The following is a 27,067-nucleotide window of genomic DNA, read 5'->3' on the forward strand; positions in this document are numbered from 1 at the left end:
TGCTTGATCTCCAGTTCATACTGCCCCATTTTTCCATCTGTAGTCATGCCTATCAAATTCCATTCTGACTGATGCACTGTCCCCAACCTCCTTCCCAGTTTCAGCACTGTCACTCGAAGTATGGCACCGGCAAAATAAAGTGATCCCATAATTTTTTCAAGCACATCAGTAAGCATACCGTTGGCAGCAGTGCCTCCACGATTCACCCAAACCAGTGTCTGAGCAGTTTGTGTCCCTGCAAATGCCACGAGTGACAGGTCAACGTGAGCAATAAGCGATTTCAGCAGCAGTGTCGCACGACTGCTCTCGATGTCAATCATTGGGGACAAACTTTATTGACTGCAAATGACTTCTTTGTGAATGCTGAGCATGACGGCCAATCTTGCTTGAGAATGTCCACCTTATCAGGATCGACCGTGCTTTAATGTGCGATTTAACGTGCGCCCGTGATTGAACGTGCGATGTTTGAACGTAGGAGAGCTAAAAAATAACAAACACTGGTGGAAAGGAGGACCAAGCCAAGTTCGTTGTATGCATTGGGAAAAAGCAAGGAAAATCGATGGATTCAATAAAGTCTGTAGCTAGCTCTTGCATGCTATTAACATCCCAGGGGAGCAGATGGGTGCTATCGCAAGATAGTCTACCACTCGGTGCATCAAGCCATCAAATACAGGTCTGTGAAAGTAACACGAGAACTCAAACCTTAAGGTAAACATTTTCTATTCCGTTCTAGCCTATCCTCTTTATTCAAGTGTGCGTGCAAAGCTAGTCTGCAACGTAAGCCCACACCTAAACTGCATATTGCAGACAATTCACCTAAAGCATATATACACAAACAGTTTCATATCGCGTACGTGTTGATGCCAAGACACAACTTTGCGAAACATGCATTTGTGTATGCTTGTAGGGGCACTTGGTTTTCATGGTATCCGGTATAAACTAATGCATCAGAATACCTCTTGTTTTTGAGTTTTACCGTTCTGAAAATGTTCCACTATCCCATTTTGATGCCTTGTTACTACTTTACACAACAGACAGCATAACTGCAATATCCAGTTGACAAGCCTATTGGTAAGACGAAAATGGCACAATGAGCTGAATTACCAAACCATTGTTTTAATTCTTGCGGTAACTTTTCTTAACGCGAACAGTCAAAAGATATTAATGAAGCCTAAACATCACATAACAAGAGACTCGGGAAAACATGGTAACGCAGGTGCTAAGGTGAAGGAGCATGAACGGCGTAGTAATAGTCACGGCCTGTTGTTCACGGAAATAGTGACCGGTTTAAACAGCATAACAATTAGGGGGTGTGAACCGTATATGGAACGGATCTATAAATCTAGGGGCCCTGCAGACGTCCGCCGAAGCGTTGCTTCGGCAACGTTAAGCAAAGAAAAAAGAAAAAAAAATTACCGGCCGGACGTAGTTTAGACATCTTTATTTTTCCTGCATTGTCACTGGCTGTCGCCGCGCGAGCCTAAAGTAGATGGGGCGCTCGTTTGGTGGGCTTTTTTTTTTTTTTCCCTCCGTGTCCCGGACGACGTTATGATTCACATCGAAAGGAAAACGAAGCTGCCAATCGCACTCAGCCAGCCAAAACGCATTCGCCCATGCGACGCGAACGTCGTAAATGAGTCAAAACGAAGCGTTTAGCTGCGACTGGCGTAACAAAAGAATGCGCTTATCGTTCGTACGTCAGTGGGCCGCTAGAACGAAAACAACCACAGCAACAGTCCGGGAACTGACACAACCGAAGTGGTTAATAAAAACCGGTCGGTATTTGTGCGGCTAGTGCCAAGAAGGGACACGCTTTATAGGTTCCTACTTGTTGGCGTTCGCCTTCAATAGTGAGCTCTGCTGGGACAGCACAGAAGGTCCGTGAGGTCTTGGGTCCCGTTTTGCCACGACCCGCTATATGAAGGTCGTGTGTTTTGCACTGTATCAGCTAAACGCACTTGAGAAGATGATCGCACACGCGTTCCAGAAACGAACGCCGGCAAGCGCTCTCGGAATAGAGCGCTTTGGCTGGAAGAAAGCGAGCTTCGTCTTGCCTTCACATGCGAAACGAAACATCATTTCACGGAGACGAGGGACGCAGCCAAAGAGGCACGCGCGACTCACCAGACTTTCAGCGGACGGCTGCGTCGTCGGTCTTGACAGGTCGAGCGTCAGCGCGCCGTCATGCCGTCGACGCTAACCCGAACGGCAGCGAGATACGTCCACAGCACACGGCGTCAGCGCCTTCCGGGCTCAACAGGTGCGACTTAGCGGCAGGCGTCGTCGTAAGTCCTGCCGCTGGCATGGCCCGAACAGCGTTCACGCGTTCGCAATACCCAGCCGGGCCGGCGCAATCGCCTCCGACGAATGAATGAAGGCGAAAACGAACACACAAAAAAGCCGCGCTGTAAAATTGCACGACGCGACGTCAACACACTAGAGGCGCACAGCCTGATGTGTCAGTACGGCGCAACGTAAGTACGGCGGCGCTTGACGATCATCTCACAGCTGATGACTGCTTTCGCCCGAGGCGATTCGAACGAGCACCGCTGGGCTGTCGGAGAAGATGACGAAGAAAGGGCAAGGCTCGTGATTTCTTTATCGCCGTCGATCGCATCCAGAGATTAGCCGCTGCCCTGCGAGGACGACGAACGGCGCTTGCATGTCGCTGATAAGTGCGGCAGGAGCGAGGTGGAGCAACAAATATATTTTCGGCACCAGCGAAAGCGGAACCAAAAGCGTTCGCTGCTGTGTGGTCACGCTACGCGTAAATGCGCGATTCATCCGTCGAGGGAAAAAAATGAGTGACGGCGCTAGTTACCGTTCTGCTTCCTCGTGGAGTTGTGTTTTGAAGGACAAAAAACAAGATAATAAAAAATTTTCTTTTATAATTCACCAATGCTATCTGTAAGCCCGAAAGTACTTTACAAAAGGTTTCCGAGAAAGACGAGTGGCAGGTCTGTGACGTCATTTTTGCACTTTTAGCAACACTCGTGTAACACCAGAGTGTTTGATTGCTACGCTGCAGTGCATTAAGGTGTGCATCTTTGTTATAACCCAACTCCGTGTTATAACCCTACACTCCGTGTAACCCTATATAAAGAAATCGTACAAGTGGGCCTGCAAAAGGCGGGGCAAAATGTGACAATCACTGGCGAAGGCAATGCTTGCCCAAACCGCCCCTACTTTACATTGAGTGCGCCCTTGTTGCAATGCAATGTAGACGCTAAGCTGGTTGGCTACGTTACAAGAAATGGTTTTGCTCTCGTCGCTCTTCTTTTTCCAGAGGTTTATCAATTGCACAGTATTCCATAAAATTCGCCAAGCCATTCAGTCCCATGCAAATAACAAGGATACAAGTTTAGCAGTGTTTGTCTTGCTAAATTGTTCATCATAAGGCGTGTAATGATAGCACGCGGGAGTTGAAAAATGGCTTTTTTATTTTTGTATGTGTAAAAAAGTGTTTTTCCTTGCCCCTTTCAAGATGGCTGAAGTATAGCCCTCAGTTAAGAGAGGCTGTGTTTTCACTGCAGCAATGCGTAAAAAGACCCGAACATCACAGTACACACCAGTGCAGTTAAATGACGTCAAACAATTTTGAAAGTTGTTGTTCTACTGCATTACCGAACGCACCACACATCACTGCTAAACTTGCTTTCGAATCTGTCCAACGGAACGCATCGGCTCTACAAGTCAACTTTCGCTCGTGAAGTTGTGTGTGGCCGTTTGTGCGTGTTTCCACCCGTGCGTGCATTGTGTTGTGATGGGGGTGAGTCGCTCACGAAGCGAATAGGAACCAGCGACAGGATACGAGGAGCATTCGTCGCGCGCAACGCACGAGAGACGGCTTGACTCTTTTATCGCTACTATGGGAGCATGGTCTCGCGTTCGCCGACATGCTGCTGCCACCGCGAACCGTGCGCCCCTGCGTTGCTGCACTGCTACAGCTGTTGCTCGCCGCTGTGTTGCCCGCAATTTGCGCCGTGCACGCCGACCGGGGCGATTCGGAAGCATGGCCCGGTGAAGAACCGACGGAGAAGGTACGGTGACACACTTGCCTGCATCCCGTCTCGGTCGTTTACGTGTGCTGCCTACCGTGTCGGAGTTCGATCCGTTTATCACATTTTATGAAGACGCGGCGTGCAAACACGAACACCTGGGAGGATGAAGACGTTGTGTCAATCCTCTCTTGTGTCCGTGTGGGTACGCACTGTCTTTTTAACACAAATACGTACACACCAGCCCAATGTGCGTGGCGACGATTGCATCAGGGAGCCAGCGCTGTTTATGTATCGATCCTGACAACATCGCCTTGAATACACACGTCGTGCGTCTTTATGTTGTCCCCGTGGCTTACGCAACCTATTTTCGATCGCGATTCGCTCTAACGCGCAAGCAGGGTGTCGCGACTGAGAAACTTGATCTCGACCTGGCCCGATCGCGATCGAAAATGCGACACCGATATTTTATGGTTGCGTCACAGTGATATGTCGTACGGTGCACTTTCGATCATGATTGGCTCAGTCGTGATTAACGGGCTCTGCTGATCGCGATTGAGCCCGGCCGAAATGAAATTTAGAAACTGTAAATCTGCAGCTTGCGTAAAGGAGCCAATCGAGATGCAGTAATTGCGATCTGGATCAGGCTTTATCGCGATCGAAAGTTGCCGTGCGATCGGGCTCGATCGCAATCGAAAGTGAACCGCGTAACACATGCTGAAACGTCGCTTGATGCTCACTTTCGATCTGGTCTCGATCGGGATCGAATTTCGCCTCGATTATTGGCTCTCCTTCCTCGCATTGTGGTCAAACGGGCCAATCGCGATCGAGAGAAAAAAAGAGGGCATTTCAACGTCAGCATGACGTTGGGTCATTGCGAGGCGGGCGTACGTACATACGTGTGTCCCCGAGATTTTGGCATTTGTTCAAGCGTGACCGCGAGTTCACGCGAACGCATTTAAAAATAAAAGCGCAGTCGCACAGTGTCTGCGAACGACGCGCGCCAGCCGGCGTTGCGAATTGCGCCGTGTTCGCCTTATCTGCAAGAAAAAGAGTTCCTTGTTGCTTTTGCGGCGTAGCGATGCATGCAAAGCGGCGTTGTAGCTGCAAGGTTGCAGCTACAACGTTGCGTTGCTGGTTGTGAGTGAAAGGAAGTCGTCAAACCCAGGGCTCTGCATTGCAAGCAGGTATTCTACCGCAGAGCCACGCGAGTGTTTAAAACTGCTTCGTAAAAAAACACTCTAAGAAAGTCATATGATCAGAAGAGTCTCCTAAACGCACGTGATGTTGTATGGCTAAATGGCTAAATAGTTGAGCCGTCACTTGTGTTAATACATGTGACGGCTCAACGAGTGGGCGGTTCTAAGCTGTGCACCATTACCAAGTGCGCAAGCTGCTCTGCTGTGCATGGCTCCCAATGTATGCCAAGTGGTTACTTCGCCGATTTGCAAAAGCGAACAATTATGCCCTAGTGGGCACCTCCGAACAGTACATCCGGTAACGCAGCATGGATAGTTTGAACCGGCTGATGTTGCGTGCACACACATTTTTTTTCTTTTAGCACACTTAAGGGGGATGCATGTTGGACCCAATTACATTGTCACATCAAACTCATGAAAGCGAAGTGCAATATGTTTTTGATATTCCAGACATACTGTATGTCAAGCAACTGATGACATGTTTTGTGCTTAACCTTTGCTTGCAAAGTCACACGCGCAGCTGCTAGGGCAGTTCAGTGTTGGCGGTTGTCACGTCTATCCCAAATCTTAAGCCGTGAACTCAATAGTGTTCGATTTAAATGGACCGACAACTGCCAAGAATATAAAATGAGATGACTCCACTGGTGAAAAGATTGTCTGTCACATTGACTCAAACAAACCCCACCTTTTTCGCGAGAAGTAAATTTATATTTTTATTTCTTCATTGAAAGCCGTCGCAAGAAATGATCTGTGGTGCCTCTGATGGCAAAAGCGTGAACGACGATTTACTTGGCTACGTGACCAATGATTTAAGTATGCGGCTCCATAGAGTTTGCTAAAATACACTAGAAAGAATTCTGGTGCTAGTTTCTATGAAAGCTGCAACACGTGGCGCTTCAGCGAGCATGAGAATGATGGGCAGTGCATGGATTTATGTAATCTTCATACTTTTGGCTCCATTTGGCTTTGTATGGCTTTAAGCTGCTATGTCACGAAACGGCGATCAGCAAAAATTTGTCAATTACGCATCACCACCTCAATCTTTTGAGGCCCACGAATTCAAATCCGGTAACGAAGTTCAAATCGGTTTGTTCTTTTGTTCGAAACAAAAGCAAGACACTGAAATAAATGAAGCCACAAGTGCAATTTGCCACCCGCAAGTACGAAGACTAGGCAAATCCGTGTACTACCCATCATTCCCATGGTCGCTGAACGATGCAGCTCCGGAGTCCCCTCGAGTTAATTTTAGGGAACTCTATACTTGTAACAGCTTGTTCTTTTGAAAAATAATTGAAAAGCTCAAAATAAAGGTGCTGAAAGGGGCCCTTTAACACTATTCAAGCCCCCATGTTTTATTTGTGGGTTGGGTAGACTAAAGTACAGACAGACTAATACAGCAAGAATGGCAGCGATAATGGCACACAGTCAAGTTATTCAATATAGAAAATTAAAAATACAATGAAAAATGCGGACCCTCAACTCGATTTTCGCATGGTCACTTCATTTCACTTGCCCATGATATCGGAAGGCTGCCCCAACGAAATAAACTGGAAGTGCGTACGTAGAAGAAGCTCGGGCCCCATTCTTGCTTGTTTTTTTTGTTTTTCAAAGTAATGTTGATCTCGTGCCTGACGTCTGGCTTGCCAGAACGTGAGCGGGAGCTACTGTGTCGAAGCGAGGTATTTTCTGCAACATACCGAGTCACTCCCTCCTCTTATTCTGTGAAAGGAACTTGTCGAACGACGAGGACAGCAAAATACTGTTGCCCCTTTGAGCGTTGTTTGGTGAGCCGCCCAACGAACAACAATGGTGCACTGCACCCCCTTCAACAGCGCAAGTGCAGAGAGAGACAGCTTGCAAACTCCCAAAAGCAAGAAGAGGGATCAAAGAAAGAGAGAGGGGTCTTTCATATGGATATCCAAAGCACGAAAGCCAAAAATCTAGTGGCGAAATGGCAGCCAGTGTCTCTGTCGTGCTTTGTAGTCGCAGTGACATTTTTTTTCCTTGTTGTTGTGGCCGCGTCTGTTTCAAAGTTCGATGAAAAAGCATCAAAAATGAAAAATGAGACAGCTTAGTAACAGTCAGTTTTGATCCTACACTAAGATAGCTTCTAATGTTACATTTATCTAATCATATGGCGGCAACCTTCCGGCGTCATTTTCTCGCGAGCGCCACTACGTGGTGATGCGGTCGGCAGCGATGTAGCGACATTATTGCGTGATTAAAATGCTAAATCTCTTTATCTCGTCGTTTACACCTATGCTAAAATTATCTCCAGCTATCGGTCTGTGTAAACCACAAATGAAAAATAAGTGCTTCAATAATGTTAAGCATAGTGACAGGAACTTCTGTGAATCAAAGCAGAATGACGACAGCTTCGACAAACCGCGAAATCGGTATCGCTATCATTGCTCGATGTTGTTTGAGGAAAGGTGCATCTGTGTTTAAGGTCTTTCAGATAAAAAAATGCTGCCTGTAAAGTAACTGTGTGCTTTTCAGATTAACTACTGCAGCTACAAGCATTACGAAGATTGAGCTGTCTGTCGTGCCATGAAAAATCAGTTGTCTGTCCATTAATGCTCTCTGTTGTTACCGATAAGAAATGTTTCATTTAATGCTCTCTGTTTTTACCCGTAAGAGTTTCAGTGCACCCAACAAATCTGTAAATATATTCAATTGATTTGACAGAACCGTTGATCATTTGTGACTATAGCACGTGCTAGTGTTAACATAATCATGTGCATAAACATTGATAAATAATAGTCAGGGAGACTGTCAACTTGAATTGAAAACATTAGCCGAGTTGCTCGTTTCTGCATTAAGTATCAACCCTAATTGCAATACAGATTTGCAGTACCTATTGGTATACTCTTACGGTGTGCCAACTTCCAAACATATCTGGAGTTAGCGCTGCTGGAGAATTTTATTTCGTTTGATAAACAGGTGACCTTTTCCTGCAAATGCAATACCTCTAAAATTTTTCCTGCCAGATGGCTCGAATTAGGGGCATCCATCACATGTTCGGTGCATATAGATTAAACACCTGTGTGTGCAGCTACAATGCAGCAGTGCTCGTGATGTAAATGTAATTGTTACATGCGTCCCTGCACTCTGACACTCAATGCTACATAGCCCTTTAGTTGTCGACGTTCTGTGCACTTGTAGTCGCCCTTTCGTGTTGCAATGAAATCTGCGATTGAAAGCACACATATGTTTCAGCCCATCCTTTTAAAAAGAAGTAGCAAATTAGTGTTAGTTCGAGCTAGAATAATAGATCACACTTATAACAATGTATATAGATACAGCAATGTATGTAAAAGACCTTTTAGCCTTTTATGTGTATGTCTTTACGTACCTACATGTACTACATGTTGATCTGTACAGTCGTCAGCAAGCTTAGCTCTGATGTTCCGCGGCGTAACCTTGACTGGTTTGACGGGTGCCTGCTGTTAATTGCTGGGTGCTTTTGCCGGGATGATGCTGTGGTATGCTTGGACAGTAGGTCGGCATGCATTAAAAAACATCTCGGCATCAAAGGCCAAAGCTACACAGGGCTGATGTGCACTCAAACCTTGATATAATGAAGTTAATGAAGAGTAGCTTTTCAATAGATATAATGATAAGAATGCACCTTTATAACGAATTTTCGGATGTAACAAACTTACTTTTGTGAGATGCAGCTTCGTTACAATAAAGTTGGCGTGTATATCAAAGGATTTCTGGACACGCTGCGAAATATTTGAGTTACGCTTTGTGGGGTCTCGAAATTGACGAGCGCGCGCCACGCCATGCTCTTGGAGTGAACGGACATAGCAGACGCAGTCGGTACAAACCAAACAACATACATACATTTATTTATCTAATTTACAACGACGATATTGTCCGCCGAATCGATACATAACTCGTTATATAAAACGCTAGGACATTGTTACACAATAACACAACAAACACACAATAACATACCCAAGGTGGCGTCGCCAAGGCTTGACTTACCACGTGGGACCCCGGCGCGAAGTCCGCGGTGCCGAGCACCGGGGACTAACGCTACAGACAACCGTTCGCCGCAGCCGCCACGCGCAGAAGCGACTCGCTCAACTCTCGCCCGCCACCAAGGCCTGCCTTCCGCCAGGAGTCACCGCCGGCGCTACTACTCTACCAACAGTGGTACTCAACGCGAACATAACGCACCTATCGCCCGGTGGTCGTCACCCGAAATGCGGCCTTGGGGCAAGACACATGCGCCAGACGACGCAAACAACTTTACAGGGGGTGTCAGCACCCCCACAGCTTGCTGTCGACTGTGCACAAAATTCTTACAATGACTGTGGATATGTACGTCTACTGTTGATCCGTACGTGGTCTGTATAGTACATGTTGATTTGTACATGAAATTCTTACAATAGCTGTAGCTCTGCTCATATAGCACTGTTGACCTGTACAGTACACATAGATCCATACACGAAATCCATACAGTATCTGTGGATATTTACATGAACTGTTGTTTTTAGTGAACATTTAGTTGAAAGTTAGCACTCATCCTACTGTGCCTTCCTCATACGTCTGCTAGTACTTTGATATATTTTGACATTTCTTTGATGCATTCAACCAGCTAGCCCAAAAAGACTTTAGAAAATAGTTCTTCTTTACGGATCATCGTAAATTATCACATGTATAAAATGCCCTTGCATTTTCAAAGCTTGCTTCTGTCATGTTGCTGGTCATCTGGCTGATGCTGGTCGATGTGTCATCAAAAAATGGTCACATTGTAGTGCAAAATGAATGGTAATCATCACTGTCATATTTTTCATACCCACCTTGAAGAAACGAGGCCTAGGTACCTAAAATATCATGAATTATTCGACATCACTTATTGACGTGGTTCTTTCTGAACCTTGTGCCAGAATGATGAAAGAGCTCTGCCTTCCGTTAAAGGCTTAGCATTCTGTAAGTGATCACATTTACTTCCTAATGAAGTAAATAGAGTTCTAATAAAAGGACATTTGAGAATAGAGTGACTTATTTTACACTATTAATAGACACATTTTTAATTGTGACACATGCATACTTTTTACTACTGCACTCTCGTTGTGCTAAAGGTACAGATAGGGTAATTACGGCAGAGTCATGGTGCGTCTCTCTACGAGGTTGCTTCTGCGAGCTGGAATTTTTCGAGGAAGTGAAGGGGTGCAGTGACGGCATCTTCATTTTGCAACAAAGAGCATAACAAAAAGACTGCATAAAAAATTAGCAGTGAGGCTCTGTGAGGGAGAGTGAGAACATCATGGAATGCGAAGAGGTTCGGCTGTGCTTCTTTACTTGCTGCGCGTTGAAAAACAAGGAAGGATAGTCCTTGAAGAAAGTAGTCGTGGTGCCAGGAAGAAGTTTCTTGATGCGACACACAGGCACAAAATCTTCACTGTAGAAGTGTCTGCTGCATACGGCAGTCAATGCAGACTTGTCGTTGATGAGGAGGTTGTCTCTTGCAATATTCTTTTGCCATTTAGCGCACAGCTCAGCATTGCTTGGGAATTGGTGAAAAGAAACACCAGGTGTTTTCCCCAAACAGGACTAAGCTATACGGAACACAGCAATACATTATTACAGAGCTAATATACTATATCTATCTACGTACTGCGCGTACTGAAGGTTGTACGACCGTCTTCTCGAGTCGAGAAATCACTGCAGACAGAACACTTAGAAAGCACCGATCAAAATGCAGCCACGGTGGTCAAACCTCAGAATAAAGCAAGTCACACTAGAGAGAAAGGGAAATTGACAATGGCCTGCTTGTAGCACTAAGGCACAAGAGAATTCACGCTGATTTCTTGGAAAAAAAAGTTAGAATGTCAGTTTCTCTTTCTAAACATGTTCTTCAAGAAACTCAAAGGAGAGCACAGAACTTATTTGCACTAGAGAGTTTTAGTTCCCGGGCAAGTGAATTGCGAGTGTAAGCCACCGCCTTCTCATTCTTCATGGATGTGGCTTGCAGTACAAAGGAACGCAAAAGAGCTTGGGTTCTCAGAATTCATGTTTCCAGGTGGTGTTAACATCTTGACAATTTTACAATGCACACAACCACTCACAGGACACGCCGCCTGAAGGGGTTATTCTGCAGCAAGAGTTCTCTCTCTTTTCTTTTCTCTCTTTCTCCCTATACGCAGTTATCCATTAAAAATACAACTCAGGTATGTGTTTCAAAGAGCTGTCAAGCAGCAGACCGCACCTTTCAGCACTGAAAACCACTCCAAATCTAGTTGGAAAAATAAACAAATAAGAAATAGCTAGCAAAGGGAAGGTGTGCTCGTCATTTCTGTAAATGATCTCTCTTAATTGTGGCCTCATTGTCCAACGAGACCAAAGGCCAAATGTATTCCATGCTCTCTGCTTACAGAACAGGTGCAGCGTTTATCTCTCTCTTTCTGATCGTTGCCAGTGTTTTGTGCCCCCAGCATGATGCCTCATTAGCCGATTCTTCTGCATTTTTACCGAGTTTGATCTTGTATCATCCATGAGCACATGCGTACCTACATTATGCGACGAGCCTTCTGATAACATTAGCTTTTTTTAAAAAGATGATGATTCTCCCTCTACCCCTAACTTTTTTAGTTATCCCCCTCTCCGTCAAGAGCTCCTATTTCGCAGTTTCACATCGACCAAAACTCTTGTGCCATCTTTAATGAAAATATTTGTTTCAAAGAGCCAGGTTTCTAGGCGGAAGTCTAAATGTTTGTCATCTTTCACTGATAAGAGCTAATTTTAAAATATGTAACCTCTTTCAATGATAAGCTCGTTCACTGTGAGCTCTTTTGTCCATAGGAGCTAGGTTGAAGTACGTGATCTCTTTCATTGATAAGAGCTGAAGTTAAAAATGTGTAACCCCTTTCACTGATAAGAGCTTCAGTCACTCTTTCATTGATAAGAGCAAAGTAAGAATGTGTCTCCTCATTCATTGATAAGAGGTTATGTTCCAACATGTAATTTACTGTGTAATGCAAAGTAAACGCACTGCGAAATTTCTCTGAAATAGCGTTATTATTTTTCCGTGTAGACTTATTGTGATATAATGTCAGCGAAATTCGTGCTGTGTCACTATGTTACACTGTCTAATATGTGAGACAAGGCTTAGCCAGTCTTATTGCAATGTGATATCAGCAAACTTTGCTCTGTTTAGTTTCATCCCCGCAGGTCGCGGGTTCAAATCCCGGCTGCGGCGGCTGCATTTCCGATGGAGGCGGAAATGTCGAGGCCCGTGTGCTCAGATTTGGCTGCACGTTAAAGAACCCCAGGTGGTCAAAATTTCCGGAGCCCTCCACTACGGCGTCTCTCATAATCATATGGTGGTTTTGGGACGTTAAACCCCACAAATCAATCAATCATTGCTTAGTTTCATCACTATTATTAGTATGACGTATGCAGCTTTCTTGCTATGTGATGCCCACAGATTTGCCATCTGCCTACATAAAGCGCTTTCCCGCATATAACCCACCTCTCAACAATCCCGCACTCCTAACTCTTCACAAAAAGAAGCATACATAAAAGTCCTGTATATAACTGATACTTCAACATTTAACCACATGTTTCCATTTTTTTTATGCAAGTTATATACAAGAAAATATGGTTTAAAAATAACACTAAAGGTGCCTGGTCCAATGTGTTTACTCTTATTGACATGTGACATCCGCAAATATATTGACTTGTGTCAGGGTTCTAAAAAAAATCCAGATGAAATTCACAGCAGAGCTGCATGACATCGGCAAGTGTTTTCTGGCAGTTGTGACGTTGCAATAGATTCACGATCCCAAGTCTGACATTTCGAGGTGGACTTAAGCGTCAAAGTGAAAATCAAGTGCTTCCTGACCTTTGCATTCGCTAAATATCATCTCTTCGTGTGCGAGGTTCATGCGTCATTACTCCGTGAGGAACTGATCCTGGGAAGACTCGGCTTTCTTTATTATAGTTTAGAGTACGGAAATGCGAGGCACAACTTATCAAAACACGGATGACGAGAAGTGCCGTTATATCACCATTGTCTGTTGGCACTGATGCAATCTTGTTGCGATAATAATGTCACTGATTCGAGATTCAAGGGACACTTCAATGAAGCACTAAATCACTACTGACAGATGAATTACTCTTTTAGTACTATGTTGCCATTAATATCAGCATCATAAGTTAATATTATTAAAAGAGGAAATGAAGGTCAAAGTGTCATGTATAGGTTTCATGTTGAAATCTTAGCAAGTGAGCATCTGTGCAACATTACAAGTTCCAGAGCCTTTTAGCGTGTTTTGGCCATATTAATTTAGTGAAATTTTCTACAACTTGCTTTGTTAACAGTTTGTGTCCTTAGAAAACAATGTGAATAATTGAAACGATCACATAGGCCCTAGCAGATGGCTAAAATTCAGGACATCACAACAAGCTCGTTCAGGAACGTCATGGAGGTGTCACCAGCTATATATTCTTTCAACGCATTTTCTTGCTTATGAAACTCGTCTTCCTGTCGCAAAGGTGGTGCTTTCGGTATTGTAAAACTGTAAAGTAATGATACGAGAAAACAATTAAGGCAGTTTTGCTCTAAATATGAGAATGGAGGACAGAGATGGGCAGCCTTTTTTATTTTTCTTCCGATTCTTGCTATTTCTTTCTTTCATTTTTTATTTCTTTCCTTCTCACTCTTTCCATATTTTTTCTCTTTTTTTGTTCTCTCGCTTCCTCTTCCTTTCTGTGTGCCTATCGACCTCTCTATTTTCTTCTTTCTCTTTTTATCTTTCTATTTCTCTGAATTCATTCTCTCGCCCGTCAGAGTCGCTCCATCCCGAGACAGACGAATCAACGCTTAGCAGGTATTGTGACCTCACCTCGCACAGCGATCTTTTCTATTTCAATAAAGTATGTTGTCACATAATGGCATTTTTTTTGCCTACTGTCAACATTTTCATTTTCATTTAACAAAGCGGAAATGTCCAGCCCATGTATTTTCCGCATGTATTGCAAGTTGTGATTGACCTATTTTTTTTTTATTTTGGACTTGTTTTCCTTTTGTTTTGTACTGCACTTTTTTTTTTCTTTGATGTGTGTGTGTACTTTCGATTTGTAAATCCCCATACAACAATGACCCAATAGGTTACTGTAGGTACATGTATAAATAAGTAAAAATAAATAAATGAGTAAGTAAATAAATGTGGTGGGAGTGAGGAACATGGAAAGAAGAACAAAGAGAGTGGATAGCTCACGATGATGATCATTTTCGTGCACATGAGACGCTCTTTCACTGAGCCTAGACAGCTGTGCTGATAAATTGTTCTTCAAGTGCCCTTTTAATAGCGGCCACTACTCCCTATTCTTTTCCCCTCTTCATCTGCAGGATGACAGGCACCTTGCCATCGTTGAACCCTTGATTCTGGTCTCCACGTTGGATGGAACCCTCCATGCCGTGGAAAAGAAGTCCGGCAGCATACGTTGGTCCAGGAAAGAAGGTCGGTGGTTGTTGTTTCGATGGTGGGCTGATACCTGCAAGAGGAATGGGGCGCGCCGGAGTTTAGGAAGATGGCACACGTGCAAAGTACTCGAAAAAAAGTACTAAAGCGAGCAACAAAACTTGAGAATTTATGTAAATCGCTTGAAGCAGGTTGCTGGGCTGGTCGGAATCTGAAATTTGATGCATTACCATTGCTTTAAGCCAGAAAAGGGGCAGGGAGAAATGCAGACATGGAAAAAGAGAAGGACAGATCTTCAACTAAATTTATTGCCACAAAAGGAATGGGTTTTTGTGCAGAGTTAACATACGCTGACAGGTGCCCAAACAGGGTAAGCCTAAGAATAAAAAAAAATTGTTGTCTGGTTCGTGAGCTGTTTTGCGTTAGAATAGAAAGAAAACAGCGTGAGAGCTGCCTCTGTTGTGCTGTCGTAAAAACAAAAAGATCATCTTTTTTAAACCTTATTTACTCTGAATTACTGTTGAGTGCCATCATGCATGCGTCACATTCCTTGTTGCAACGGCTGTCAGCACGTATTAACTCTATATAAAAACCCAATCCTTCCCTGTAATAAATTTAGTTGATGCCCAGGGTTCTTACTGTCACTTTTTCTTTCCAAGTCTACCTGTTTTTTTTTTTGTTTTTTTTGTCTGAGTGTTGGAAATGCATCAAAGTTATGCTATTCAGTCATAACAAATTTTATTCTGGTTTATTGGGGGGAAAAAATGAATAGAAGATGAAAAGGCACCCTGCTGTTGCTAATGCTAAATGTGTAATTTGTGAAACCCTCAATTGAACTTATGTGAGGCAGTTGAAATCAATCCGTAGCATTTACCTGATTCAGAGGTTGCAAAAGACAAAAACTGTTGTTTTAAAATGAAGACGATACGAACTGTTTGGCACTGTGAGACATATTGGAGAACGTGAGTGGTGCCGAGATGTCGATCCGCGTTGCTGGGCAATGTAGTCCGCAATTTCCGGAGGCCGCTGGCCGAACCTAGGAGGTGGGGAGTTGGCTGAAAAACCACGAAGTCCCAGCTCTCGATAAGTGCACTGTTGGTAGATGTGCCCAGGTTCGCCACAGTGATAGCAAAGAGGACGTCGATCAGGGGCTTGCCACATGTCTGATTTTCGCGGAATCGGTTGGCGGTCGCTGAGGTATGGGCCCGCTTGGACTGCCTGAAGCATGGCTGGGGCCGTGGTATGAGGCAGAGTGAAAGGCGATGCAGGTTGGCGCAGATTTGGTCTGCCGGAAGCATGGCAGGGGCCGCGATGGGAGGCGGAGCCAAAGGTGGTGCTGGCTGGAGCAGAGTTTGCACAAACGACATGCGAGGGAAGTCATTTAGAGGCCGCAGCTCTGTCTGATAGGACAGTTTTCGTAGTGCATGCTGAACTTCATCTCAAATGATGCCGGACAAAGAACTGACAGTGGGGGCCGAGGGTACTGAAAACTTTTGCAGTTATTCGCGGATTACAGAGCGTATGAGCTCCTGGAAGAAGTCGGCATGGCCCCCAAGACCGCCCATGTAGTCCGTAGCTGAGGCAAAGTTCACTTGTCGCTCGTACGTCTGGGTCCGTTGCTGAAGCGTGCTTTCAATCAGGACGGCTTCAGCAAGAAGCTCTGACGTAGTCTGGGGGGGGGGGGGCTGCGTACAAAGCCACCGAACAACTGCTCCTTCACTCCACGCATCAGGTATCGCACCTTCTTCTCTTCCAGCTGGTGAGGGTCGGCTCGTCGAAAAATAAGCGTCATGTCCTCAACATACATTGCTACGCCTTCATTTGGCATTTGCATACGGCACTGGAATTCACGTTCAGCTCGCTCTTGGCGATCGGGACTTGCATACGTTTCGAGAAGCCGGCGTTTGAAGTCCACCCATGACGTGAACAGACCTGCCCGGTTTTCATACCAAACACACGTCCCGTCATTCAAGCTGAAGTAGACACGTCGGAGCTTGTCTGTGTTATTCCACATGTTATGAGCGGCAACGAAGTCATAGTGGACTAGCCAATCCTCAACATCCTCATGGACAGCACCATGAAAGGGATTCGGCGTTCATTGTTTGAACAGCGCATAGTGCATTGGCGTTGCGCCTTCCATACCGGCTGGGTTGGAGCCACTTGGGACGGCGCTGCCTGGGATAGTTGGGGCCATCATCCTCTCCGAGAGAAGTCCGAACTCGGGGTCCAGTCCATGGATACTTCGGCTAGCACGGTGAACAGGCGTAACCACCGGTATGGGGCTGGAGCTTCTTGTAGTGGGAGGAATTCGGTGCATAGGGTACCCAGCACCTCTACCAGTTGTCACACGCTAGGAGCACGAAGAAACGTACAAGGAGACGCGACTGTCAAAATCTCAGACACAAAGAAGGACGTCTTTGCTGGCACGGGTTGCTCGGCTTCGTCTTCTTCGTTCACTGGCACAGAACTGGCTCACTGTTCCCTGGCACAGAAGACCAGGTGGCAATATTTTGGGGAGTGAGAAAAAGCGGCAGTAGGCACAACTGAGAAAAATGTACAAAAGTTACCGGTAGTTGTTGTCGGCACCTCTATTGTCGTCATTCAATAAAATTGTGGCTCATACCTGCAAGCTGGGAAACAGATTACTCCGTAACAATCAGAGGTAGGCCTTCAGAGGCAATCAGAAGTGGGTCTTCAGAACTGGTAATGAAGGAGCTATATAGAAATTAGCTTGTTGATGTGGAGAGGAATGATGACCTGCTGGATTGTTTGCAGTGCATGTTGTCCTCAAAGGTCAAAGGAGAGTCGTAATCATTGAGTGTGCTTTCTCTCTTTCACGAATTATCTGTGTCGGCTGTTTCTCTCTCAAAAACAACGCATCACACTCGTAACATGCACATGAAAACAACGAACCAAACAATGGTAGCAAGTATTATTTATAACTTTTAATGAAAGTGTGGTAATTATGGGTGGAAGGGATAAATGAGAAAGGAAATAGATGCCGACGGGAAACGAACCTACAGACTCGATCCAGTGTCCAGCTGGTAGTAAGGTGTTTTTTTCGTCCATCTTTGTTGTCATTTGTCTGACATTGTGCAGCTCTTCAATTAAAAACTGCAAATGATGTGTGCTTTGCTTTTCTTGTTTTGGTTATCTGTTGAATCACATTGCTGTGTTTAATAAATATGCCTTGTCAGTTCTTATCACCGATAATATACTTGCAGTTTGGGCTCCAAAACTAGCAGATATATAGCGTTAATTGAGGTCATAGAGATAAATGACGTTTATTCTTTCAAGACAAAGAGACTTCCCAAAAAACGCCATTTTTTTATATATTCAACATTCAAAGACAATGAAAATCACTTGGTGAGAAATAAGAAAAATGAAAGAAGGAAGGCTTGTGTGCTTAAAAGGGCGTTGACCCGACTAGAATGAATAAGGATTTCCTTAACTGCGAGCAAATGTCATCGTAGATCAGTGATTGATGTATGCTCTTAGATTTTTTTCTATGCAGCATTCTCTTTTTAGACATTTGCATAGGTGTTCCTGAAAAGTGCTTGCTCATTGATGAAATTGGAAGCCTGTATTCATTCCTGCTTCACTGTAAATGCTTTTTTTTCTGGTGTTAGGCAGAGTAGTTATGAGAACGAAGTTTGTTCTTACTAATCTTGTGTTTAACAAAAAAAGATGAGCTTTTAAATTTACAGTTCTTTATTTCTGGTGGTTTTAGAGCCAGTTCTGAAAGTGCCTGCCGACGTCTCTAAAAGGTAGGTAGCAATATTTTTTGGTGGCATGAGCTCCGTGTGGCACTGCCGTTTCTCTTCCAAGCACATTCATTTGAACGCTTACTTCTGTTTTTCCAATCATAAAAAGCTGTCGGAAAAATTGAAATAGAGTTATGAGCAAATTATTTGTCATACTAATTGGCAAAAATTAATTGAGTTCATTGAAAGATAATTAGCTGCTGTGATCGTTGCAACACCTGGTGTAGCAGATCGCAACTGCGGGCTTCTTTCAATGTTGCCTCCGGGATCTGCTTCAGCAGTGCACAAAGTTAACTCGAGAAATGCACAAGTGTCAACTTACAAGTACCACTACAAGACACCTAAGTTGAGGATTCAGGTCTAATTGTAGTTACAGCTAATGTGGTACTCTTCGTATAATAGCAGTATACTCCTGGCACTTTAAATATGCACCATTTGACGTTGAAGAGAAGCAATTTAGTTTGGCGTGGCAGAATATTCTGGCATGACGAGATGAGACGAGAAAACTTTCTTACATGATGAAGTGTAACTAGTTTTAATGAAGGGGAGGGAATTTAATATACAGGGTAATTAATAAGGCTTGGGTTATCAATATTTCTGTAAGATTTCTTTCTACCTTAGGGAATGCAAGTAGTTTTATAAATGTAGATATTGCTGAATTCAAGAAGAAAGTCTCGGCGTTTTGGTTGGCAAGTCAAGTGCTTGAAACATTGCTAATTAACTACTTGAAACTTGTCCAATTGTAGTAGAACTTTTGTCTAAATGGAAAAGTTTAATTTACTGCACCAGAGCAGGTAGTTGAGTGCTCAATTACAAAGCATAGATATAAACATGTCCACCTTTGCTATTCAGGCTGATGTTACAAGTGTTGACAGACACCACTGCTACTAAGCTGTGCCCCTGACTTTGTTTTAATTGGTCAACCTGTCGTAAGTGCAGATTGGTGCGTGCAAAAGTGTTTTTTTGTAGGAACCTACAAATTTGCCTTGTACTGAACGTAGGCAACGTTTAAATATCTGCATATGCTGTACAAATGAGTGAATACTCATGTTCTTTAACCAACGTGTGCTATATAAAAGCACATTGTCACATGGTTATGATGGTAAAAAAGCAGACACTTTAGCCAGTTAAGATAAAGCTCCTCATTGGTCGATATTGTTGCCAGAAACAAAGAATGAGATTGAGGGTGCAACAATATGAGCGCACGCATTCAGTCACCGAATAGCTTGATGGTCGTCGGGACATGCCGTCGTTTGTAGATGAGGGATTGAGAATTCCAGTGCTATTGCTGGCATTATCATTAGCTCTAGAATAAACTTGACTGCATGCATCGTGAGCACAGTCCAGCATCAAGAAGGTCTAGCTTGTGAGGAGGTCTTATTGGATCGAGGCCAGCGCTTAGCAGTGGTTGCAATTTTTGTGGATGGAACTTGATCACGCCAGAAATAATCAAATAAGCGCACCTGGCAGCATATATACATTTTATGTGGACATCTGGCGTTGTCTCTGCTCTCCACAGGACAAGTTTTCTTCCCGATCCAAAGGACGGCAGTCTGTACATTTATGGCTTTGGCGAGAGGAGCGGCGAAGATGCCATCAAGAAGCTCCCCTTCACCATACCGGAACTGGTGTCGGCATCGCCGTGTCGAAGCACCGATGGAATTCTGTATACTGGTGAGAGAAAAAAATCGCTTGGGTGCATTTGAAGTCACTGTTTATACAACCCAACTGCCCGCTGTGTTCAGGTCAAAAGCTGGATGTCTGGTTTGCCATCGACATGTTCACGGGGGACAAGTTGGAGACCATTTCGTTTCACGGTTCCGACAAGGTCTGCCCAGTCTCGTACGAAAAGGCGATCTTTGTCGGCCGCACAGGTATGGTGACCCTGCCTCCGTTATGTCGCTTACGCGCGTTTGTTGCAATACACGTCTGGTCATACTTGTCCTCGAACTTTCCTGCTTCTCGTTTTTTCAGCATCTACGGTCTGTAAATTTTGATGCATGCATTTGTTCAGTTCTATCTTCTATGACACATTCAGTCCTTCGTGTGCTTAACTCCACATTCTTTCCTCTTAGATTTGAATTGAAAAGGCGGCAATGTCGTGATTGCCTTCAGGGCAAGCTCTTTTTAATTCTTTAATATGTACGTTCATTCGGCCACTTCATTTGCTTTCTCTGAAGCTAACTGCATTTATGGTTGCCTCAACCGCAGAAGGAAATTTAGCTCCTAAATAAACATACATTATCGCCCCGCCGCAGTGGTCTAGTGGCTAAGGTACACGGCTGCTGACCCGCACGTCGCGGTTTCAAATCTCGGCTGCGGCGGCTGCATTTCCGATGGAGGCGAAAATGTTGTAGGCCCGTGTGCTCAGATTTGGGTGCACGTTAAAGAACCACAGGTGGTCAAAATTTTCGTAGTCCTCCACTACGGCGTCTCTCATAATCATATGGTGGTTTTGGGACGTTAAACCCCGCAAATCAATCAAACATACATTATGGCCTACTGTGGAGGGGATGTTCATTGAGCACACTGTCACTTAGCGTCTTTGCAGTTTTAACGCATTTGTAGTAACCTGTAACTGTTACTCTTTAAATAAAAGTGGCCAGTGGCCAAAGTGTATTACAGTTACAGGGGATTCTCAATAAATAGAAATGTCTTAAATGGAATTACTACTTAAACAGAAGTGCCTTTCAAATGATTGGCTTCATATTTGAATTCTGCATCCCTTGTTCATTTGTCAGTATGTGAAACCCTTGCTAAACACAACATATTTTCCTGATCTCTTCAGGTTTTGTTTAATGAGAATACTGTATAATGATTTTGTAACAACTTTTGATTGTTTTTTTTGTTTAACTAATAGTGGTCCAGTCTGTTGTGTCTTGTCATGGTAGTTTTAGATAACAAGGGTGACACGTCATATTTTCAATCATTTGTATATCTTGTAAATGGTAATAGCTCTTAAAGCACTAAAAAAGGTCTCCTATTACTAAATGAACTGAAATGCCAATTTTTCTTGTCTTTGGCTCCGTGGTGCATCTGAAGCTCTTTCTGGCACAGTGAAGCAAGTTGCGATTTCTTTCACTCTCTTTTTTTTGGCAGAGTTTCAAATTGCCATGTATGATAGCAAGACGGGTGAAAAAAGGTGAGCCCATTTGGCAATTTCAATGTGTTTGATAGAAAACTTGTTGTTCATTGCATGATGAATTAGCAGTTCATTGCACAAAAAAGTGAGATAGTTCACGCAATGCCTTGTTGGTTGGTGGTGCGGTTGATGGACAACACACTATCGAAATTCAGTAATTTCTTTATGGAGTTTCAATTTACTTTATCAGTAAAGAACTCTTTTTTTTGCACTTTTTTTTATTCAGATGGAACGCCTCCTTTTTCGACTATGCAGCCCAGACAGCACCCGACCTAGTCAAGGATTACGGTAAACCCAACGTTCTGAGTGTTCTAATTCATTGTCTGTTAAGTTTGATTGTTCGCCGAGGACTCTCCACATGTCATGCATTGTGCGCTGAAACGGCACGACTGTCGTTCTCCATCATTTGCCAGCTGCATATATTTTTTTTTTACTTTTTCATCTACCTTTCTTTTTCCATATCTCTTTGTATGCATCATTTTATAGCTTGTCTTTTTTTTTATTTAGAAAGGATAAACGAAAAAAAAAAAGTGCATCTTTAGCATGCAAATGGCACAGACGGCTCGGGAGGAGCTCTCACAGCAAACATTGTGATGCGTTGCTCACGATGGCCCTTTTCCTCAATTCAATTGCCTGCTTGAGCCTCTTTCTTTTGTTCTGATCTTTATCTGTTTGTTTCACGAGCAAATAGAACTTAATGGCGTTTTTGAGCCTCTTTCAGGGGAAGTTCAAGTAGGTTAGTGTTCCAGCTGTTTGCCACCATAAAAAGAAACCTTTCTGCTAAATGTGTGCGCTGCAGGACAATGTGTCTGTATCTTGTACTTGCACTCCATAACCCATTCTTTCTCCTTGAAAAATGTGGCAAGGTTATTTGTTTCTTGTTTTCATTTTATTGAATGAAAGGTTGCTTCAGTGCATCATGTTTGGCATGTATTTGGCATAAACCTCAAACACTGCATTAATAAAAAATTGAAGTCGCATTTCATGATATATGTAGACTGGTGTGCAATAATCACAGTGCACTTGCTTTTGCAAAGAAACGTTAAATAGCAGCACTTAATTGCCTTAGGCTCGTAAAGTGTCTTTTTAAAGCTCTGTTAATTTTTTTTAATTTATTAGGTGGTAGATTTGGAATTGAAAAAAAAAGTTTCAAAAGTCGTGAGTCTTTGGAACATCACACTTTAAAAATAAGATAAAAACCTTTTTTTGCTTGTACTATTGTGGCACAGTGAATGTTTTCAAAACTTGCACATAAATATCAACATCTATATACAAATGTAATACAAGTACAATGCAGGCGCAATAAAAATAGAGTGGTAGTTCATCTTTGCAACTTTTTTATGATATCCACGAGCGTTGATGCCTGAACATGATGCAGCTCCTCATATTGGCGAAAAGTAACGAGATTTCCTACGTGAAGTGCAAGTGCAAAGCATGCTTGTGCGGGAGTGCCATCTACTGCGTTGCTTGCTTAGATATGCATACGTGCTTTCAGCCTTAACTGGCTATTCTGAGTTCAGAAAGCCGATATAATGTGATGGCTGATCTCGTCGCTTTTTGGCGGTGTGAGATTCCGCCGTGTGCTGGGGTCTGCAGTGTGATTATTAGCAAGGGTGTACGGTGAAACCACAAAACAGTATGTGTAGCACTAGGTACGTTGTCTACACTACGTTTTCACGTAATCAATTTGTGATAACTTTCGTTGCAGACTTGGCCCACTTCACATCAAGTGAAAGCGGTCGGGTGCTCACGTTCAATAAGGACACTGGTGAGATCGTTTCTTCTCTTTTCTTTTCGGAACCATAAATTGAAATTTGTGGCCTCAGGATTGCAGAGTTGAACTAGGCTCAGGCTCGGCAATTTGAAGTAAATGCACTGTTGTCGGTGTGCTGGCAGGTGTTTTGTATTTCTGCTTTGTGTGGTTTTTAACACTTGCGGGCCTCATTACGAAACGGGGGATACCTGAACTCTGATGCCATTAGTACTATCAGGGATATGGCCAATGTTGGGATAAAACGCTTCTAACCAGGTAAATTGCTCGTTGCTTAGCTGATAGTGCCATTGGTCGGTGCTCAAACGGTAAAATGCTGCTTGTAAGATAATGCTTATGTAGAACGCGCTCACCCCTAAGGAGTTTCAGTGAACGCGTATCGCTGCCTTTTTTTTTATCACTGCTGTTCCTCAAGTGTCAGCTTCTCTGCAATGTACAGATCCCTGGCAATCCTAAGCTGCCTATGCACCGTTAAAAACCAAACCAAACTAATCTTTAAAGGCATATGATGCTCTTAACTAACATCTTTCTCCTAACACTCAGTGTAACTTTTGTTTTTTATTGAATGCAGCACTTAGTTCAGGTCGCTTCAGTAGTTGTCTGGCAACACTATTTCTTCTTTTTGCATGTACTTGAATAGAAAGAAGGGAGAGGAGTTCTCATTTCTTCTAACAATCATCATACACTATGAAGGTGTCTTTTGTATCTGATGTAGCTGATCACGATTAGGCTCTGTGGAATGTGATGCTGGAGGAAAGTCTCAAAATCAACAGCATTTTCTGTCAGCCTTTTTGCTTTGTTTTACAGATGTGACATTTGAATGCTTTTATAAGCAAGGAGTAATGATGGGAGCAAAGTTTTATGTGAAGTGTTGCGAACTTTAGGTCAATTAGTGAGCTTCCCGCAGCTGCATTTCCGATGGAGACGGAATTGTTGTAGGCCCATGTGCTCAGATTTGGGTGCAAGTTAAAGAACCCCTGGTGGTCGAAATTTCCCGAGCCCTCCACTACGGCGTCTCTCATAATCATATGGTGGTTTTGGGACGTTAAACCCCACAAATCAATCAATCAATTAGTGAGCTTCGCTGAGAATGCCCACAAAGTGGCATATCACGACTTATGCGATTGAAGAGCTTTATACTCGGTTTCAGACACACAGTTGGTGCTGTGGAAGTTATGGCAGAAGTTCGGTCAGCGTAATGTGTGCGTATCATAGCTCCGTTTCGTTGCTGTAGGTGCTTATATGAGCTAAACAAGGGCAGGCACATCAAGTGTCGCGACACTTCAAACAAAGAAACGAAGACAGTGAAGCATTAAGTGGTGTAGAACAACATGTTTACAGCCATGTAACAAGGCTGTTCATCTCTGCATCACAGGACCATCCGATTTCTTACTCTGCATAGACGTGAGGAAAATCACCTCACGGGTGTGAAATGTTAATAAACTATTTTCGGGGTGTGAACACATCTAGTTCGAGAAGTCTCCCTATCCTCCACAGTGTTGACTGCTGCGTATGGAACGGAGTAGACTTTTAACTTCTGCAGAAACATCCACGCCACTTTCTTTGAAGTTGCTTTATAGGGGTTTGGGCACTTGTCCGGTCAAAGCAGGAAAAAAAACGAAAATGGCAGCCAACAAAAAGCATTGAAGCAGTGCTGCGGTCCACGATGCGCAGTGTCGCTCCATGATTTCGATCTTTCTGGCAACGGTGTAGGAGTGATCGTGCGGCTGGCGGATTACCCTCTTTGTGGCTAGTGGGTGGCTTCTAGCTTTCTCATGATGACTGCAACAAGGGGAATATATTGGCGAGTGCTGGCACTTTTGAGGATTCTAAAGTTTAAAAAAATGTGAACACTAGGCACTTGTGTGGAACTGGGCGCTTCTGTAGTACTTTTCAGGTTAGGGCAGCTTCGAGGTTTTAGCACTAAGCACCCATAGCGAATCTTCGTGTATTGAGGTGTGACGTAATGCAGGCGACTTCCTGTGGGAGCGAGAACTGGGCAGCCCAGTTGTTGCTGTCTATGACGTCGGTGACGAGGGCACGCTGCGACGCCTCCCGTTCACGCCGGTGGCGCACCGTACCCTGGAGGACATCACCGGCAGGCTGAAGCGCTCGTCTTGGAACAAGAACTTGCTGGAACCGTCGCAGCACACCACGCTATAGTGAGTGCTGACTCCTGGGGTGTTGCATTGTCCTGACTGGCTGTTCCCAAAACTCATAATTCACTACGGGTCTTTATTTGGTGATCTTGCTGTGTGCTCTGAGTGACATATAACACTCTGGGGACAAAGACAGCTTTGAGTAAAATCGTCAGTTGTGTAAATAATATCTATGGGTTATGTGCAGACTTGTACGTAGTGCTATAATGAATGGTGCTATATGTCTTTCGTAATGTACAGTAGGGTCCACTGTTAGGGGGAAACACGCGAGCGTGTGGCTCGGCGGTCCGCGGGGTGTTAACTGCTGAGCATGCGCACAGAATCACAAGGGCAGTTCGTACCCTGCGTCGTCTGCTACTGCCCCACCCTAGCGTTCGGCGTGCGCTAACGTCTTGATTTGTTTTAGGGGTTGGAAGAAGCCGGCTATGCTTGTTGCATGAAGCGCCTATTTCCTTGTCTGTTATCAAAGGCAGCCGGCTAGTTCTAGCGTTGTGCAAAGTTTATGGCCGACATTTCTGTGAGTATTGACACAGTAAGTTGCGCAAGTGACGGGCTTTGTTGCTGCTTTCACAGAATTTCACAGCTGCTGGCATAATTCTTCACTGAACGAATTTTCGGTGGTGGCAGTTCTTATCTGTGGGATGGCCAGAACACTTGAAGATGAAAGGCTTCTCATAGTCGACCTGTACACTAAAGGATACAGTCAGCCTGCTGTCGCTGCCGTGGTAAGCAGGCCACTGAAGACCGTGACGGTGCTAATGTGCCCCCTTCCCCCCAGTCACCTGACTTCAACGTAATTGAAATTGTGTGGGGCAGAAAGAAATCATTTCTCTCTCGCCAAAATCTCCGCGACAAATCTATGGATGACCTCTGGGCCTCCGTAAACGAAGAGCGGGAGCGGCTTAAGCACGATTCATTCTTCACGGAAGCTCTGTACAGGTGCCCGCCTGCAAGGATGAAGGCCGTGCTCGACGCTGGAGTTGGCATCACCCGATTAATGAATGAAGCTTTTAAATGCGAAGCATTTCTTAGTGAACTTTGGTTACATTGAGCGTATCTATGTATCGATCTGTCTGTGTGTCTGTCTGTCTACCTCCCCACCTAGCTACCTACCTACCTACCTGCTTGCGTGAGCGTCAACGTTACATTGGAGTACAATGGGCCCTTCATGATGCTCTCGCGGGCGTTTTGCTAGCTTCACATATACCAAATTTGGTATTATGTGACGTCAATGGATGACAAAATATATGACTCGTGCAAACATGATAATCCTGACATGCGTGTCATGTAAGAACATGACAACATACTATGCTCATAGCGCGCTCGCGGGCGTTTTGCTAGCTCCACATATACTAAATTTGGTATCACGTGACGTGAATAGATGACGAAAGTAAACACATCCTAACAGGATAATGATAACCCGGAAGACATGTACGGCATCATTTACCTCCACATCGTACCGTTGTGCTGATTTTAAAGTGACATATAAAACCTTTCTCATTCGTGCTTCGCATATCATCGATTCCCAGTGTACAAGGGATCTGCCATTTTTTCATTCTTCTAATGTTGAGAGGCCATACATTTGGCCTGCTTC

The 27,067-nt window shown here is 44.1% G+C and overlaps 2 protein-coding genes across 6 annotated transcripts in view; one reads left to right on the forward strand and one right to left on the reverse strand.

Moving 5' to 3' along the window:
* LOC119180193 (testis-expressed protein 2) overlaps positions 1 to 2,349 on the reverse strand; it is a 38,857-nt gene extending 36,508 nt beyond the window's left edge. For all 4 annotated transcript variants that reach the window (XM_075869026.1, XM_075869027.1, XM_037431336.2 and 1 more), the window contains exon 1: positions 2,125 to 2,349. The gene's annotated coding sequence lies outside the window, so the exon portion shown is untranslated. The remainder of the gene's footprint in view (positions 1 to 2,124) is intronic.
* Positions 2,350 to 3,638: 1,289 nt separating this feature from the next.
* Ire1 (serine/threonine-protein kinase/endoribonuclease Ire1) overlaps positions 3,639 to 27,067 on the forward strand; it is a 58,101-nt gene continuing 34,672 nt past the window's right edge. For both annotated transcript variants that reach the window (XM_037430333.2, XM_075869029.1), the window contains exons 1-9: positions 3,639 to 4,040; positions 14,565 to 14,676; positions 18,368 to 18,404; positions 19,921 to 20,075; positions 20,147 to 20,275; positions 21,501 to 21,543; positions 21,770 to 21,831; positions 23,252 to 23,311; positions 25,287 to 25,476. In XM_037430333.2, the coding sequence (XP_037286230.1) occupies positions 3,897 to 4,040; positions 14,565 to 14,676; positions 18,368 to 18,404; positions 19,921 to 20,075; positions 20,147 to 20,275; positions 21,501 to 21,543; positions 21,770 to 21,831; positions 23,252 to 23,311; positions 25,287 to 25,476 (932 nt within the window). In that variant the 5' untranslated portion in view covers positions 3,639 to 3,896. The remainder of the gene's footprint in view (positions 4,041 to 14,564; positions 14,677 to 18,367; positions 18,405 to 19,920; positions 20,076 to 20,146; positions 20,276 to 21,500; positions 21,544 to 21,769; positions 21,832 to 23,251; positions 23,312 to 25,286; positions 25,477 to 27,067) is intronic.

The sequence above is a fragment of the Rhipicephalus microplus genome, chromosome 7 (genome assembly GCF_043290135.1).
Source record: "Rhipicephalus microplus isolate Deutch F79 chromosome 7, USDA_Rmic, whole genome shotgun sequence".
Taxonomy (NCBI): domain Eukaryota; kingdom Metazoa; phylum Arthropoda; class Arachnida; order Ixodida; family Ixodidae; genus Rhipicephalus; species Rhipicephalus microplus.